This window comes from Trachemys scripta, chromosome 15, assembly GCF_013100865.1.
Source record: "Trachemys scripta elegans isolate TJP31775 chromosome 15, CAS_Tse_1.0, whole genome shotgun sequence".
Taxonomy (NCBI): Eukaryota; Metazoa; Chordata; order Testudines; family Emydidae; genus Trachemys; species Trachemys scripta.
The window spans coordinates 5,762,104-5,780,174 of NC_048312.1; the positions used below are offsets into that span (position 1 = coordinate 5,762,104).

General features: G+C 53.5%; 1 protein-coding gene across 6 annotated transcripts in view; it reads right to left on the reverse strand.

The window, feature by feature from the left end:
- The window catches only part of CUX2 (cut like homeobox 2), a 223,130-nt gene that overhangs the window by 15,462 nt on the left and 189,597 nt on the right, over window positions 1-18,071 (reverse strand). For all 6 annotated transcript variants that reach the window (XM_034790834.1, XM_034790835.1, XM_034790837.1 and 3 more), the window contains 8 exons: window positions 15,895-15,943; window positions 13,908-14,012; window positions 11,119-11,310; window positions 9,810-9,868; window positions 9,255-9,303; window positions 9,052-9,151; window positions 7,128-7,787; window positions 3,382-3,483 (listed from right to left, as the gene is read on the reverse strand). In XM_034790834.1, coding sequence (XP_034646725.1) covers window positions 3,382-3,483; window positions 7,128-7,787; window positions 9,052-9,151; window positions 9,255-9,303; window positions 9,810-9,868; window positions 11,119-11,310; window positions 13,908-14,012; window positions 15,895-15,943 — 1,316 coding nt within the window. The remainder of the gene's footprint in view (window positions 1-3,381; window positions 3,484-7,127; window positions 7,788-9,051; window positions 9,152-9,254; window positions 9,304-9,809; window positions 9,869-11,118; window positions 11,311-13,907; window positions 14,013-15,894; window positions 15,944-18,071) is intronic.

The window sequence follows — 18,071 nt, forward strand, 5'->3', positions numbered from 1 at the left end:
CATCTGCCCCTAAAAGGCCCCTTTGCCAATATCTGTGGGTTCATAATCTCATTTTCTCATAAAATATGTTTCCTTTCCCTTGTTGGTGTGTGAAAGACCCACACAAACAACGGGGGAAACTGACCAATCCTGCACACATTTATGTATGTTGTCAGTCCCAGAACTGACAGACATACCAGTTTGCAGGACGGGGCCCTTACAGAGCAGATGGGAAGTGGTGAAACTGACTAGACACAAAGTGCACCAAGTAACCAAACTGAAAATAGAAAAATAACTCCTTTCTCTAAACTCTCACAGCCAGTTTAGGGTTCCTTGAAACAAGAGGAGTTGAACAGTTTCCAGATGGAGGGGTGATAACCTAGCTAACATCCAGTACTCAAGCACTAGACTGCGAGTCAGGACAACTGGGCTCTATTCCCAAGTCTACCACTATGACCTGCTCTGTTCTCTTGGGCAAGTCACTTTGCCTCACTTTCTGCTCCCACCTTTTCTATTGTCTATCTAGATTGTAAACTCGCTGGGGCAAGGACTCTCTCGCACCACGCGGCTGTACAATGGGGCCCTGATTTTAGCTGCAGCCTGCAGGCACTACCATAATACAAATAATCATCTAATTCTGAATGTTGCTTTTGACCCCTTAAATTCTACAATTCCCATTTTAGGATTTTTAATTTTTTTTGCATTTAATTTCCTTACCTTTTTAAAAAATTGCCTCTGCTTCATATCATTAGCATGTAAATCGTCCCAGTCTGGATGTGATGTTCACATCTCGTTGAAGTTAAGGGGGTAGGGGAGTTTCCATACTGGCTGCCATTGTGTGACTGGAGTCAGTTTCCTGCATTCCTGGATGAATGTGGCAGCAACCTATCTGTCTACATGATGCATCTTGTATCTTCACAACGGAAAAGGATTTCAATTGTTTTTAAATTCTCCCATAACTCAAACCCAGGTGAAGAGATTTTCCTTGAATCTTCTTAATAAAATTCACCTTTGGGCACACATCTATCTTAAAAAATGTCAGCTCTATTGGGATTGATTTTTAAAGTCACGGGCACACGAAATCAGAGAGTTTGTCTGGACATAAGTGCCCAGAAGAGCGTAAGTTTTGCCACGCATATATATAGCCAGCGTTCTATTTCTACCACTGCAAACTAAACCCCATTAAAGATTATGCCAATACGCAAACATGTTTGTTTTCCCTGTCTGCTTTTCCACCATTCTCATCTAATTTCATTCTTGGGGATTCTGCTCTCTCAGCAGACTACCTGTTTTAAAGTATTTGACTTCTTGTAATTGACTCTGAACACAGCTGGTTTAATGATTTCTCATGCCACATGGATCGTGCATTCTCATTTCATCATCTGTTTCAGGGGAAAAAGGTTAGATTTGAAGTTTTTAAAAGATCACATACCACAGCAACTCAATTTACATTTGCCCTTGTGCAGGCAGGGAGGTGAAGCAGCTCTCAGAACCAGGGAAAACTGTTTCCTCTCTAACAACATTTAAATGGTTTGTTTTCATTGCTCTCCTCTACTGTCACAAACTTAAACTGAAGGTTTAATTTTTTATTACAACTGTGCATATGGATTCGGCAAAATGACATTGTCTCGGTTCTACTAAGAATCAGATCCAACCCAGTAGCAAGATAATGCCGCTCCATACTAGATTATTCTTCAAAGACATGAAACTACAAGGAAAGCCTAATTATGGAATTACTTCCAGAATCATGCCATGTACATTGGCCAAACTGGACAGTCTCTATGCAAAAGAATTAATGGACACAAATCTGACATCAGGAATCATAACACTCAAAAACCAGTAGGAGAACACTTTAACCTGTCTGGCCATTCAATGACAGACCTGCGGGTGGCAATTATGCAACAGAAAAGCTTCAAAAACAGACTCCAACGAGAGACTGCTGAGCTGGAATTGATATGCAAACTAGATACAATCAACTTAGGCTTGAATATGGACTGTGAATGGCTGAGCCATTACAAACATTGAATCTATCTCCCCATGTAAGTATTCTCACACTTCTTATCAAACTGTCTGTACTGGGCTATCTTGATTATCACTTCAAAAGTTTTTTTTCCTCTTACTTAATTGGCCTCTGAGTTGGTAAGACAACTCCCACCTGTTCATGCTCTCTGTATGTGTATATAGATCTCCTCAATATATGTTCCATTCTATGCATCCGAAGAAGTGGGCTGTAGCTCAGATATATTTGTTAGTCTCTAAGGTGCCACAAGTACTCCTGTTCTTTTTGCGGATACAGACTAACGCGGCTGCTACTCTGAAAGCTTCCAGAATCAGAGCTGCTTCTATGCCTGTGTCCAGCAGAGGGCAGCATACGCAGCATACCTTTCAACAGACCTATTGGAAATGAAGCGTTGAATTTTATACATACCATGCTCAGGGCTAAGTAGTTCAAAGAGCACCAGGGAATTCATTTTAAAGGGACACTTCCAGATTAAAAACTCTATAGCCAACACTTTCCAACCTGGATGCTTAAAGCTAGGCTCCTAAATCCATATGTACGGTCGGCACCTCCAGTTTGGTACCCAAGTTGGACAATTTTGGCCTAGAAGCTTTTCAAAAGGAACGAGTCACTCTGGGCTTCCAGCCTGAGACATCGTAAACGGGACTTGGTCTTCAGAAAGTGCGGAGCAGCCACCTTCTGGCAGCCAGACCCCACTAGGCACTCAAAATGGTGGAGTTGAAATCACCAGACACTTTGGCAAATCTTTCGCCCCTACCTGTGCACAAACTAACCCAGGTGAAGAAATGGAGAGCGTGTGTTGGGTTTTCAACCTCTCTGGGGCTGCTCGATTGGTGGTGTTTCCCCCCTTGTAGGGGTTTTTCCAGCTTACCAATGCCGAGGGGCGGGTTAGTTTCCCTTCCCAGCTCTCTGTGTGTGAACACCGAGCTGCAACGTGGGACACAAGGAAGGCAGGGGACTGTTCCCCACTTTGCTTGGCTTGGAAGGAGCAATAACCCTCGGGGTGGGGGACACACCATCAAACTGCCACAAAGCTGCCTCCCCGCTGGTGCCCACACACTAGAAAGGGTACTGGGGATACCATTACTGTTCTCATTAGTCATTAGCTATGTGGCTGTCAGATTCACGCAGCCGAGCCCTCCGTTCATTGCCTCCTCCTGCACCTGCAATAGTTTTGCTCATTTAGCAAGTCCTGGACTCTGTTTTCCAGGTGAGGTCTCTCCGGAGGGAAAGAACAATGAGAGAGACGTTGGATCCCAGGCACTGCCTCAGCTCACAAACATCGCTATGTCTGCTTGGCAGCGTAAATCCCTGGTACGCACTGAGGATCACACACATCTGTGTGAGGGAGCTTCGCCTGGCTCCGTGATTTCCCCACCTACCTCCCTTCTGAGACTCAATCTCCTTCTTCGCTTGTTCCAGGATACTTTTGATGGCATCGTCAGAGCCGGTTTCTGGAGTTCTAATCCTCGGCGTAATGCTACCTGATCAAAGAGGCATGATAACAGATTTGTCACTTGCGCTGTTTTTACAAGCTCAACTTGTATGTCAGGAAGTATTTACGGATGCTCATGTTCAGTTATTTTTAGGAACGCCGGTTTTAAGGAAACGTCACTCCCCATTAGTCACTAGCAAGACTGAAGAGAGGCCAGGTAACTGGCTGTCAGTTTTCGCCTCGTTCACTTCCTACACCACGCAGCATGGCCTCATCCCCCCCTCCCACCGCCCTCTCGTTTGAAGGGCATTGAAATCCCATTCGCAACAAAGGCAGGACCACACAAACGGAGCAGGGCTGCTGGAGTCAGGGGGTGGGTGTTCGTACATTGTGAATTAACTTCGCTTCTGGGGGAACAAACTCTAGGGGGATTTCGCAGCACTGTGTTCTCAGCACTGCTTGGCCAGGTGGTAGGGGCACAAGTGCACGAGGGGTTAATCCCGGCTCAGCTCCCCCTCCCCCTGTGCAGGTGCTGAGGGGAAGGGCTATATATTGGCGGCCTGGAAGGTACAGGAGGCAAAGTGCCTTTGGAAGCCTGGGGCTTCACAGCCGGGGGGGGCATAGGGCTGGGCTGGCCCCCACTCAGCGAGTCTTCTGCTTTTGTGTTATAACCATTCTCCCTGCTGGCCGTGACTGCACTCTCCTGCTGATCTTCCCCCTGCCTTCCTCCCTGTCACTGGCAGAGAGGCCAAGGGCCCACTGGGCCATGGGTACCGAACTACCAGGCCTGCTGTCATCAGGAAGTCAGTGATCAGTGTCATCAGGTGCTCTGATGCCTAGATACCACAGTGATGGGCCCAGGAGAGGAGCTAAAGACCTGCTGTTTGCTAACATGCCCATTCTGGGCCTTGGCTCAGGCACATGCTGCCTTGTCTGCACTAGACTCACAGGCGGTGCTTTGCATGCGCTGAACTGGTCAAGCTAAAAATCTCGTAGGGAGCCTGAGCTGTACCTCAGCCTGCTTAGCGTGTGTCCAAGGCAGGGCCCTGCCTGCACTAGGCTCGTCACACCCGTCAGGATACGCCAGCTAACGCATGCGAAAATCCCTCCTCAGGCCAAGTCTAGCCCAGGCCCTGGCACTAAATAACGGCGTTCAGTCTCCACAGTCTGAATCCGGTGCCTAGATTGAAAACGGCGTGAAAAGCCTCCACTGAACCGACATTCCTACGGGGCCTTTCAAAGGAGCTGCCAGAGGCCTGGCTTCAGCCCCGGATAACGCCCCTGTGCCTTTCGCCTCGCCAGTGAATACATCCGTGGGCTACAGGCTCTCCCGGGAATGGCCCAGCCCTGGACCTTACACCAGCAACACGGCAGCAGGATGCTTTCATTTGTTAGGGTGGCTGCCCGGGTCTGTCTAAACCCTCCAGCCACACTGACAAACAAACGGCTCTCACCACCGCACGCAGTTTGCAATGAGCCTGACCATAACTGGGCTTGGATTCCAATCTGCTCAGAGGCCACGTGGGTTTTTATCTTCTGTGATTCCACAGTATGTAGATCAGGGCTCGTGCACCTGGGGGAAATTGACCAGTGGCGCTAGTGAGGAATAGGTATTGCAGAAGACGTCTGCCGGTATGATTTAGCTATTCTGGAATAACTCCCCCGTGGGAACGCTCTATTCCAGGGACAATTACTCTGAGAACAGGTTAGACAAACACCTGTCAGGGAAGGTCTAGTCCTGCCTCCATGTGGGGAGATGGACTCCCAAGGTCCCTTCCTGCCCTGCGTTTCTCTGGTTCCAGAGCAGGTCTGCTGGTCAATTTCCCCAGGCAGACCAGCCCTTAGAAACAAAAAGCCACTTTCCAGCACTCATGGCTCCTGAAGCAGAATGAGCCAAGTGGGTCTTATCTTGATTGCGGCCGTTACCACTTGAAATGCTAACAGATGCAGTGGCCTAGCCCCTTCTTCCCCACCCCCTTCCCGTAATGTGCCTAAGGTACAGCAAAGCCCCAGAATCTCATGTGACTTCTGCGATACCACGCACCATCTGGATAGTAAAGTACAGGACTAGAGGCCACGGGAAGTGTGGAGAAGTTACGTGTTTGCTGAGAACTAGGACAGAGCTATTGCTGCACTAGGTGACTGCATGAGCTGCGCACCCTCCAGTTCTCCCCTGGACCCCCTATGGACTCTGAATGCTGCAGGTTTGGGGCGGGTACCCTCAGTTCTCTGCTTTTCAGGCATCTCCATCTGCACCGCCTGGGCCCAGCTTCGGCCTGGCGGGCTGAGATTTCGAACGTGCCTGGTAAATTCTCATGTAGGTCATTTCGGGAGAGAGGTGAAGCTAGAATGACGGTGCCGCACTGATTTGACACACACCCCTGGATTGTGCCCAACCAGGGTTAGCACAGGGGGAGCTGTGGGAGGATCAGGGACCAAGGGGTTAAAAAGGAGACATCTGGAAAATGCTGCTAGTCCCAAGCCCCAGAGGACCTGAGTCTGCAGCAGGCCAGTGAGTCGCTCCAGCGTCTCACACAGCGAAATCCACAGCCTGCCTGTCAGCGGGAGGAGAGAGGCTGCAGCAGGGCAAAGTCTGCAAGGGACCAGGGCCTCATGGACAACGGAGCAGCAGCATCTTGAGTCACTTTATATGGTCTGGTCAGGGTCCTGCCCCTTGGCACACGGAGCCAGAAGATTCTCTCCCCACTGAGCTGTACATAGCAGAAGATGCTAGGTGAGCTGTACCCCGCGGCGTTCTGGTTTGTTCCTGGCAGAGGGCATGGATTCTATCAATGGCTTTAGCCCAGTTTGAAACGGCGTAGTGTCATCTGGTGCGTTTTTAGGGATCTGAGTCGGCATTTGTTCAATTCTGAATGGCCTGTGAGCCGCGGGCAGCCAGGCACTAGAGAAATACAGGCCGACTTCAGCTCCTTAATAAAAGTGGCCTGATTTTGTCCAGAGATGCCGAGCACCTGCCTGTTTCTCATGTTGCTAATCTGCAAAGGCAGGAACATCCCATCCTGCCTCACAGCAAAGCTGCTTGGTCTTGTGGTTAAAGTACAGGACTGAAGAGCCAAGCTGCCTGGGTTCTAGTCCCAGCTCTGACATACACTGTGTGAGGCCTGAGACAAGTTGTTTCCCCGCTCGGTGCCTCAGTTTCCCCTGCTATAAGCCAGGGCTACGGTTTCCCTGGCTGAGTGTGTTTGCAACACTCCCTTGCATGGAGGTGCTAGAGAATTGCTCAGACTGTTTATTAAATAGCTGAGGTCTCACATCAAGACTTTGTTATTTTGACAAAACATTCTCCTGCACATTGATTGGGACTCCCTGAAACATTACCATGAATAATTAAATGCCACTTGTCAGAAGAAATGAATAAAGCGCATTCAGCGACGCAGCCCCTTCAGGTTTGTTTTCAATCATTATTCGCCAGGCCCCAAGCCTCCCTCCATGCCCACGGAAGCCAACGGTGGCAGGCGCTCAGCACCTCGCAGGATTGGACCTTGGCCTGCTGTTCACGGGCGTTGGGAACTGGGGCTGTGTTTCCTTCCAGCTGCTAGTGCAAAGCAGGGAGTTTTCCCTGGGTCTTGGTGGGCTATGGAATCACACCCAGCAAGGCAAAGTGAAAATCCCAAAGCTGCCCCCCGCCTCAGCTCACGCAGCGTGAGAGCCGACCCCCTCCGGGCCACTCACCTCGCTGGCGCACCTGAATGGTCCTCAGCGCCAGCACGTTCTGCTCATCGGACAGGAACTGCTTCATCTTGATGAACGGCTCCTTCCCCTTCACCGTCAGTTTGCGCCAGGGCTTGGGCCTGGCCAGGATCTCGCTGACGGAGCCCTGCGAGAGCCCCAGGACGTAATGGCCAAAGACGCGCTGCCCGATGTTGTGTTTCAGCAGCTGCTCCTTGACTTGGAAGGCGATCTCGGCCGTGTCCAGCTGCTCCTCGTCGGCCGAACTGGCGCTGTTGCCTTCCGACTGGTCGCTGGGTGGGCTCGAGTCGCTGGCGGGGGCAGTGTGGCTGGGATTGGTGGGCAGCGGGGGGCCTTTGGCCGTGTAGAAGGGGGAGGGGAAGGCCAGCACACTGCCGTTCTCGCTCTTGTACGCTGGCGGCACCATTTGCTTGGGGAGCAAGGCGTCCGTCGGCAGCCGCTCGCCCGCAGCCATGCTGGGGAAAGGGGACAACGAGAAAGTCCTCTGGGCTTCCTGGGCCATGGTGGAGGCCAGCAGAGGCTGGAGGGGGCTAGGGGAGGCAGGGTCTTCCCCGGGGGGCTGAGAGAGCTGCTGGGGAGAGGGGTAGGACTGGTCCGTGCCCATGGAATCCTTCACCAACTCGTCCTCAGAATGACCCTCCTCTAGAGACGAGAGAGAGAGAGAGAGAAACACACACACTATAGCGCAGGGCGCTTGGGTTGGGGCCAGTGCTCCCAGCCAGGCAGCAGGAACTGCGATACGCCCTTTGTCGCCGGCATGGCCGCACCATCCAGATCCTCGCTGTGGCTGGGACCAGGGGATGGGGTGGCCCAGTGACTCCAAGCTGGGTGGAGCTGAGCCCTCTTTTGTTGAATCTAGGCCATATTTGGCCCCGTAGGGGCTGCCTACACTGCGATTAAAAGCCCGCGGCTGGCCCCTGCCAGCTGACTGCGCTGTAGATGTTCGGCCTCGGCCTGGGCGAGTCCCAGAGCTCGGGCTGCATCCTGGGAACGTCTACACGGCAATTAAACCGCCGCGTAGCCCGAGTCAGCAGGCACGGGCCAGCCGCGGGTGTCGAATGGCAGTGTCGACGTACCGGCGGGACAAGCCCTGGCTGCACATGCAACGGGAGAGGCCAGCCCTGCCCCAGAGATGGGGATGCCAGCTGAGGAGCTCCTGCCATCAGCCCTAAAGCAGGCACAGCTGGGGGAGGGACAGCGCCGAGCCTGGGCCAGCCGGCCCGCAGGTTTTCTCAGGCCTTTGCCCAACGGAGAGCTGTGCCCCTGAGGTGAATCTCGGGACAATGGCTGTGCTGGAGCCCGTAGAGCAAAGGCGGATGGACTCTGCACCAGCGCCTAGAAGCCTCTATTGCACCGTCTGGCCAAAGAAGCCAACACACCTTACAAACGCGGGAGAAGGGCTAGCAATGAGGAAACGGCAGCACAGGTGGGGAAGGATGGTCTTGGGGCTAAAGCAGCGGCTTGGGGCTCTGACAATTTGGGTTCTCTCCACAGCTCTGCTACAGACACCTTGTGTGAGCTGGGACAAGCCATAGCCCTGCTCTGTGCCTTGGTTTCCCCATCTGTATAATACCTCTCCCCTGCCTTGGGGGATTGTGAGGCTGTTCTGGGGTTTGCTCAGCAGTCTCGGATAGAAGGAGCTGTCCTTAAGGCGTAGCAGTTTCAAGGAACCAAAGGGAAGTAGGTATCCAATTCCCCCCACAATGTCAGTGACTGGCCCACGGATGAGTCGATGGGAGAGTTTGCAATGGAACCCAGGAGTCCTGCACACACCCAAGGACGGTTACAACCATTGCATTTGTACGTGTTTAACAAGAAATACATTGGTGGGGAAGGATTATAAATATAAAACCAACCAATGAAAACTGCACAGTTACAATAAAAAAAATAAACCCGGCGGCCCTACCAGCGTTGGCTAAGAGATTTGGCTTTTCCAAAAGGTATTTCTGGGATGGATAGAAAGAGTCTTTGTCTAGAAGCAGCGCCTCGTCCGATTTCGATATGCTCTGAAAGAGAGAAAGCAGCGGTTGGGAGTGTTTATCAATTGCCTGGAGAGGAAGGACTTTGCTACCGATTCTTCGCAGTTCCCGAGCAGATTCCGGCACTTGCCTGGGGAAGGCTGCAGTTAGCAGACGCCAGCTTCATGGCCTTCAGGATGCTGGGAGAGAAACAAGACAGGGTTAGTCCTGCTGCTAATTCTCCCCCTTGATTGCCAGTCAGATCAAAGCCTGACACGCAGGGAGATGGCTCGCGAGGTCTGGACAGGACGTCCGCTCCGTCCCCTCCAAGCACGGCCGTTGAAACCGGGGGAAGGTTTTTTAATTAACGGCTGACGTTTCCCAGCAGAGCTACCGGCACAGAGTTTTCCTGCCGTGCTGCCATCGAGCTGCCGAGCTCGAGGTGATGTGACATCCTCACTGCGTATCTGCGGGTGACCTCCACGGGCCCAGGGTCAGGAGGCATCAGCTGGGGGATTAGGCGTCTCTCTGCCTTCGGCGACAGGCTGGCAAGTGTGCTACAGAGCTGAGGTGCCTCCCAGCCGGCAGCTCCGGGGAGACGTCTGGGGGAGCCGGGCTCCACGCGGCTCAGAGCAGCCTGCAGGGCTCTCAGTGCTCCCGGGTGCACACACACCAGCCAGGCACGTGGGCAGGGAAGGGATCTTACCTCAGCTCCGTTTTAATCTCCTCATAGTCAGACTGGGCCTGCAATTTTTCTTCCAGCTTCTAAACAAGGAATGAGAGTGAAACAAGAGTCAGACTTGCTTGGTCTTTCCCCAGCTCTCAGCTCCACGCCGGCTAAGGATGGCCCAGGAGCCTTCGCTGCTAGAGCTCCTCCACATTGCCTGTCTGCAGTCAGCCAGCGCCCCACAGAGCGATGGAACAGCACTTCCTCCCCGGCGCTGAGCAAGCCTGGTGAGCCTGGGAGACAAACCGACGAGCTCGACAGACCCACAGCCTCACAACCGGCGGGCTCCGGTTTGGGCCAAGCGTCAGTCTGGGGCCCTGTGATGTGCAGTACATGGTGCCCATGCCGAGTGGTGGGCAAGTGTAATTTGCAGAGTGCCCAGCAGCTCCCGTTAATGTCAACGGTGAGGATGTCTGAGAATCCAGAGCCATCAAACCCATTAGCTCGAGTCTACGAGCTGGTTTAATGACCCATTTCCCCTCCCTCGGCCAGCCTCTTACAGCTGTGGTCGGTTCCTCCTGACGGTGCATTGAAGGTGCACAACACGATCCCTTTGAACTGACGTGCATGAGAGGCTCTGTCCCCTTCTTGCTGTGTGTGTGTGTGTGCGCGTGTGTGTGCACGCAAAGAGGAGAACACGCACCGCGGCATGCACAGCGGCAGCCTTATCGTTGCCAGGGAAGGCCATGCGGCCCACATGCAAACTAAACTCACCCAAGGCGGGTGGGGACATCTACTGACGGTGATTAGTATGTTGGGGGTGTGTGTTGTGCCCAGCATTGTGCCGGCAGGATAGCTAATCCCCTCCGGTGAGCGGGAGCTCAGGAGCGGCCCAGCTACCCCCAAAGAGAGGGGCTCAGGCCCACAGCTGGTGCAGCCTGGCACAGCTCCATTGGCTTTCCTGGAGCGAGGCTGATTTACCTCAGCTCACGCGCTGGCCCACGCCCTGGCGCGTTACTCGCCTTGAGGGAGATTCTCTTTCGGCTCCGGCAGCAAGGGCCTGATTCGGATCTCACTGAACCCATGGGACTCTCTTGACTTCTGTGGCGTCTCTCCTGATTTACACCACGCCACTGAGATCAGAATCAGGCCCATACAGCGGATGTCCTCGCCCCTCGGATTGCCTCCGGTTAGACCCGCAGGGATGGATTTCCCCAGGGGAATCCCCTGCGCCCTGCTCAGCACTTCACTGTGTGTTTTGCAGGTGCCCGAGGGGGTGAGGCAGCCAACCCCCGCTGGAAGGCCGGAGCCTTTGTTCCTACTTGGAGGGACAGAAAGGGGCACGTACCTCGATCGCTTCGTTCTTGGCCGTGAGCTGCCGCTCCAGGTCCGCGATCTGGTTGGCGGAGGACTCTTCCAGCTCTTGCAGAGAGTTCTGGAGGTGCTGAATGTCCTTGAGGAGTCGGAGAATCTCCCGGTCCTTTGCCGCCAGCGCAGCCTCGAGCCTGGGCCCGGAGCACAGCGAATAGTTCACTTTATCCTGCAAGGAGATCGGGGCAGCGTTAGCCGTCCAGCCGTGCTGCCCTGGGATTCTGAGCAGAGCAGAGCCGGGCTGGCAGCCCATTCCAGCCCACGGGTTATTGCGAAATAGCCACTGCACGGTGCTACCTGCTGCTCCCCAGGGGTTGCTGTAGCTCTGCCGGCTGCGTCGTGGCCGGTTACACTCCGTCATTCGAGGCAACAGAACCCGGCGTGACCCAGTGCCCTACGTCAGCTCAGCTGCTCCAGGTCAGCAGCTGTCTTGAACGGCAATGGAGCCCCTGGGCTCTGTCTCGCAAAGCACAAGCGCCAGCTTTGGCTTCGCTCTGGTTAGCTGCCAGCTTGACAGCCCGTGGGCCAGGGTATCATCCAGCCAGCTCCGAGGAACCAGATTTCCAGATCGTGTCTGTTCCCGAGGTTCCACCTGGCCTAGCGATTTTGGACACGCGTTTACGGTATTACAGGGGATCGGGGAGCTGCACTATTCCTTGGGTGGCTTTACACCACCGTAGCATCCTCCCAGGACTGGGCTAGTCCAGGGGTTGGAGAAGCCCCTGGCATACCTGAGACAAGCCTGGAAGTCAGGCTACGTTCCAGCAGCCTCCCTGGCATACCCCACACTGCAGCCCGGCCACTGCAACGCCAACCCTCTGCCCCAAGACTTGCCAGGGGCGCCTCGAGAGACAGCCTTATGGCTGCTGTCCGCCCCTAGTGCCTGCACCGGGGGAATCCCAGATCCCTTCGCACCTCGCCAGCCCTTTGCCATGGTGTCAAGGTGCCAAAGCAGGGGTGAGATCGGAGATCAAAAGGGAAAGTCCCCCAGCTGGCAGGCGGGGACCCGGGCAGGGGGGGGGGTTGCACGGAATTCTGGGGGCTGAAGGAGGGGGGGGGGGGGGAGGGAAACACGAGGCCAGACACAGACACGAGTCTAACTCGATGTCTCCACACTAGCTAGGGGATGATTTGTTGCTGAAGGACTAAGCCAGGGCAGCCTCTGCTGGGCAAGGCCTTCTATTGACAGAGGATATAGACGGAAAAATAAACAGATATTTAAATGAGCTTCCTAGAGGCAACAAACCAGCTGGAACAAGGAAGCCAGGAGCCGGGAAGGAAAGCACCAGGAGTGCACACACACATATATTTGTATATGTTGGCTTTCATTAATGGAGCGTGAACCCATCTTTACAAACCGCAAAGATCTGGGGCTCGGGCTAATTAACACTCCTTGCGCAGTGCGTGGGACCCAGAATTAATGCTTGTTTCTGTCCCTCGAAAGGCCTGATGCTGTGAAGTGCTGAGCCCCGGAAACTCTCATTGCTGGAGCAGGGGGTGCTCAGCGCGACGCAGGATTGGGTCCTTGGGCTTTTATCTGCAGCTCTGAACTCAGAAGACATGGGGCTCGATGCAAAGCCCAAGCGATCCCATTGACTGCAGCGGGTTCTAGATCAGGTTTGCCAGCAGCACATGCATTCTTATCTACTGCAACAGGAACCCCCTTTGTCCCCAGACGTGTGTAACTGAGGCCCGGGCTAGGTTGGGCAGGGTTTGCCGGGATTCCCAGGCTGGTACCAGCTATACTGGCAAATGTATTCGCTGGTATAGCTGCATCTCCATTGGGAGGGTCTGCAGGTACAACTATCCTGGTATAGACCCGCTCTACCGGCAAACCACAGACGAGGCCTGGCAGAAATCCAGGATTCAGCCTAAAGCGCTGTCCCCGGGACACTAAATCCATCCCAACAGAGCGAAAGGTTGGGAGGGGAGAGGGGGACGGACGTGGGAGAGCAAAACTGCTACAAGCACCAAAGACGTTTCCAGCTCCTCTGGGAGCTTCTCTGGAGTTTCCAGCAGGAGGTTCTGCTTGGGCTGGCGTCTAGTCAGCAATAATCTGACATTTCCCACCCGGATTCTGTGCAAAGGGCCCATCCACAGCTGGGGAACGCCGCTGATTTGGGAGCAACCGAGTCTCTTCTACACGACCCGCATAACATTAGAACGGAGCCAGAGAGGGAGGGTTTACGAACCCCCCCTTGGGACAAGGGCAGCCGTATGCTTCACAGGGATGATTTTGTGCCAATGGCAGTGGCATTTTACCTGTCTGACGATGGACTTATGATGTCTAATTGGATGGGGACCCCCCCCCCCCACAGTTCCTGCTAGCTGAGGCCCAGATCCCCAAAGGTATTTAGGTCCCCGTTAGGCACCCTTGAGGATCGGGCCCTGAGCTCTTGCGCACACTCCATGGCTCGCTTGTTGCACTGGCTTCCAGCAGCAAAGGTGCTTCATTTATCACCCTCTGGAAAACCAGGTCCTTCCGAAAGCAACGACGGGCTTCCTGTGCCACTTCTCGGCTATTTGCAGGCGCATGTGTGAAACCCAGCCCATGCGCACAGGCCACGTGGGCCCTGGCACAGGGAAGTTTTAAAGAGCATTGGAAAACCATGGCCCTCAAAGTTTCCTGCGCCCCGGGCTGCAGACTCTGGGTCAGCTCCCCACTGGTGTACGTTGGCCCGGCTGCAGTGAGGTCTATGGAGTGAAGCCAGTTTCCCGCAGCCGAGGCTCTGACCGGCTGAGCGCCGTCACACTTCTGTCCCTTACCCCGCTGGGTCCTTGTGGAGAGCAACAGGCCAGGCGAATGGAACTATTTACAGATGCGAGCTGCTCCCGCAGACTCTCCACCTCCCTCTGGGCTGCCTCCGCCCGCTGCAAGGGAAGAAAATGACGCGCGTCAGCAGGGCTCTCCGTTCCGCTGAGCTGGCCCACCAGGGACACGCCATAGGCTCTTCCAGTGCTGAGCATTTCACCCAGGCCTAAAGCTGCGTGGCCGTGGGGGGCCGCCCTCGGTGCTTAATGTGTAATGAAAGAGGTGCCGGGGCTTAAGCAATTTTTTTTACTTTCATAACTGGTGCGGCAAGCCCAGCGGCGCCGGGGCTCAGCCCCCAGCAAGCCCTGGCACAAATTAAGCACTGGCCACCCTGAGATAATACCGAGGTGGGGTCAGAACAACACTACAGCAACGACCCAGGCTCCGGGTACGCGGAGCCCAAACCGCCTTTGTTAAGAGTCTAGCTGCTGCCCGCCGCAGTCAGGAAGCAGACGGTGAAAGCCCGACGAGGTGGTTAGCAGGGGACGGGCAGAGCGTTCACCCCTAGCGAGTGCCCCGTCGAGGGGATGTTTGCCTCTGTGCAGGTGAGAGAACAGACCGCCTGTATGGGCTCACTGTCCACATGGATTTCAGCTAGCCAAGGGCAACAGCCATGAAGTGCACAGGGTTCCCAGTGTTTGGTGTATTCAGACCCAGGGGTCAGTGTTGGCCCGTTACAGAAATAGGGCTGGCCATGAGGTCCTGGTCTGGATACAAACGTCCCCGAGTTCAGGTTTGGTTTGGACCCTGATACCATTTCAACATGCTACTTAATGCCATACAGCAGCACAGGTGCCACTGTGCCTGAACCCATGTCCTAATCACCTGTATGGGCCCAACACTGGGGGTGTCAATCCCTCTGTCCCATCCAAATCCCAAGGTGGGTAATTACTTCCTGCTCATCTAAAACACTTCCTCATTCCAGTTGGACATTGTTTTCTTCTCCTCCTGACCTAAACTCTTGTTTAGTGTCACTGTGCACTGTTAAACAGCTGCTATGTTCCACCCCAGAGGTGGCTGCCTTTCAGTGGTGGGCAAAGTGATCCCACACATAGTTTGTATGTCATTGAAAAGACATTGACTCCTTCTGCATGAAAGGCCATATCTACATGTAAATTGCTACTTATAAATATTTGTATTACTCATGCCTAGTTTGTATATACATTTTTGTGACTTAAAAAATCCAAACCCTCATGGAAATGTATAAAACGAGTAGTAAGTACTCCAGAAATGTACACAGCTCTGAATGCATTGTTTTGCTCTAGGCCCCAGGCAATGTCCTTGCCTTAACCCCCCCCGGATACCAGGGTGATGGTTTATAATACTAATGATACTTGTACTGTGGTGGCACGTCCCAAATAGCAGTGTGATAACTAAAGCACAAAAAGAGATCGGGTCAAACTTTGCTGTCAGGGACATCAGGGCTGTCTCCGGTGCCCGAGTGACCAAACCCAAGTAGTTTTAGAGAGCATCGACGGATGAAAGTTGCGCTGTTCACAAGGCGTCTCCTTCTGCACGTCTCCTGGTTAACGCAGGAGCGTTCCCGGTAGGGATTAACAAGCGACCATGTCACTCTGAGCCACGTCTGCCAGATTTGGGTTAGTTCCCTTCGCCAGCCCTGGGAGCTGTAAGGATATTCCACGTTCACTGAGTCGATTCCCCCATCCCGAGAAGCCCCAAGGTGGCAGATCCAGCAGGATAGATACAAAGGCTCCGGGGGGGCAGCTGACATGGACAGAGCTCAGGGCAAGGGGTGGAGTGTTTAGCATGGCCACTGCCATCAATGGCTGTGGGACCCTGCGCCCACCTGGATCTGCCTTCACTGCCCCCGCTGCAGAATGAATCGCCTCAGTCCCTGGATAATCGCGGGGAGCAAAGGGAAGGAAAGCAGTTATTGGGGCCGCGCCAGCTCGATATTCAGCGGAAAGAATTTCTCCTCACCTGATTGGCTTTTTCAAGGTTTGTCATGATCATTGCTACTTCATCTGCCCTGAGACAGCAAAGCAAAAAAACAATTAGTTGGAAGGCAGCAGAGTGTCCCCACAAACCCCCCATTGTGGTCACCAATCATCCAGGTGGCTTTTTTTAACACTTAATTGAAATCTGACATTTTAGCCATCTGTGTGCAATATACATAACGCAGCCTTGCAGAACCGTCATGGAAACATACCGACTGAGGCACAAAATCTTCTTGCCTGCCCCTGCAGCAATGTGGCCGACGCAGGGATTGATCGATGAAGAAAACACTAAAGATATTTCACTCGCCCATCAAAAAGAACATTCCCACCCGACGAGTGGAATTTTGCTGGGCTGGCTTAACGCTCAAAGGGGCCAGACTGACAGCTCTGCTGGTTATCCACGGGTCAGGTACAACATGGGCAGCAGTCATGCTAACTTCCCCACCCCGCCAGCTCTGGAGAAACCCCCTCACAGGGTTAACAGGAGTTCAGGCTCTGTGGCCTTGGCGTCTCTGCTAGCCTGCCAGCAAGGAGGCAGTTCGTGCCAGCTGTGATGCGAGTGTTACGGAGTGGACAGCTGTCCATTAGGAACTGGCCGCAGGCCATCCCAGCTCGTTTCACGCCGGCCAACAAACAGCCGTGAGATGGGAACAATCTCGGGTCATTAACAAGCCAAGCCTATATGTGAGAGGGGGATCGCGACATGAAAGGGTCCTTCTCCCACTCAGTTCTCTGAGCCACCCACGGCCTCCAAATTATTTCCAAAAGGCCTCTTGATCTTGGGCTGTTTGTCAATGAGGAACATTTGCATCGGTTTAATTGCCTCCCACCCACTATTTCACCAGTCGCTGAGAGCTGGCACAACTGCTCTGTACATGGTGGCGGATTTGTTTATTGTAGGAGGGTAAATACTCAAAGCTTCCCATGTGTGATCTCCAGTCCCAGCCACGCAACACACATGGCTGGTGAATTAACAATATAGAAACAAGCCAAATGAACTCGAAGAGGGGAGTCCAAAACGTGACACCAGAAGATGCAAAGACACCAAGGGATGGGACAAGCCCCTTTTTCATCCCCATCATTCCGTGCATGGCAGCTGCAGTCCTGATCAAAGGCAAAATCAGTTACCGCACCGCGTGTACAAATGGCATCTCAAATTATCAAAGAGCATCTGCTTTGGTATTATATGATTAAGTGTTCTGACTCTGTTGCATAATGGAAATGAGAGAGAGAGAGAGAGAGTGTGAGTGTGTGCGCGCGTGTGTGTGTGCGTGCGCTGTGTTAGCAAGACCGGTGGAACATTTGAACAGCTGTAAAAGCTTGGCCGGCTCCACAGCTAGCGAGAGCCGAAGGGAGGGAAAAGATGTTCCTGACTCATAAAAGTCAATGGCACCCGACCAACAAAAATAAGCACAAGCAAATGTACATTTAATGAAGTGGAGGAGCCAGTTAAACATAATCCAGTGACCGTGCTCTCCCCCTGCCATTGGAAGACGGCTCAAGGTGTATTTGCATGTCTGGAAGGACCTGGGAAGCTCCAGCGATTTTTAGGAAGAACTGATTTTACCTTATTATAATTTCTGAAGTCCAGATCTACAACAAGACTGTGCGGAAGTCGCAGGGTCTTTGGATCTGGGGTCTTACTGGAGATCCCTCTCTAGCAGAAAATCTAGGAACCTCGACACCGCACCTGGGACTGGCTGACTTCCCAAGTCACTTTCTCACACAGTTGAAACTGCTCCTGAAATTCTGATCTTTTCTTTGATGAGTCTGCCCCTATCCTCAGTGCCCTCTTGCCATGCTGAGCATCTATGCCATGCCACCCAAGTCTGCCCTTGGATACGGGCGTGCAGCCAACGGGCAGAGCTGGGATTAGAACTTGGTGCTCCCTCATTCCGTCCTTCATGCTCACGCCATTCAAGCACATCTCTGAGGCCTGGCTGACGCGGACTGGAAAACCACCTGGCCATGGCATCTTTCCAACAGCTCCCTTGCTCATGAAAATGACCCCGATCCCTGTAGAGACCCCAAACTCAGAGCGAGCGGAGTAGTCTGCTGAGAGCTGATCTAGTGTTTGGTGCATCAGTCTCAGAAATATCCCCCCTGAAGGTGATTCTTCTGGGACCTGAAGAGCTGGCTGGCTAGCTCTGTGATGCTGCT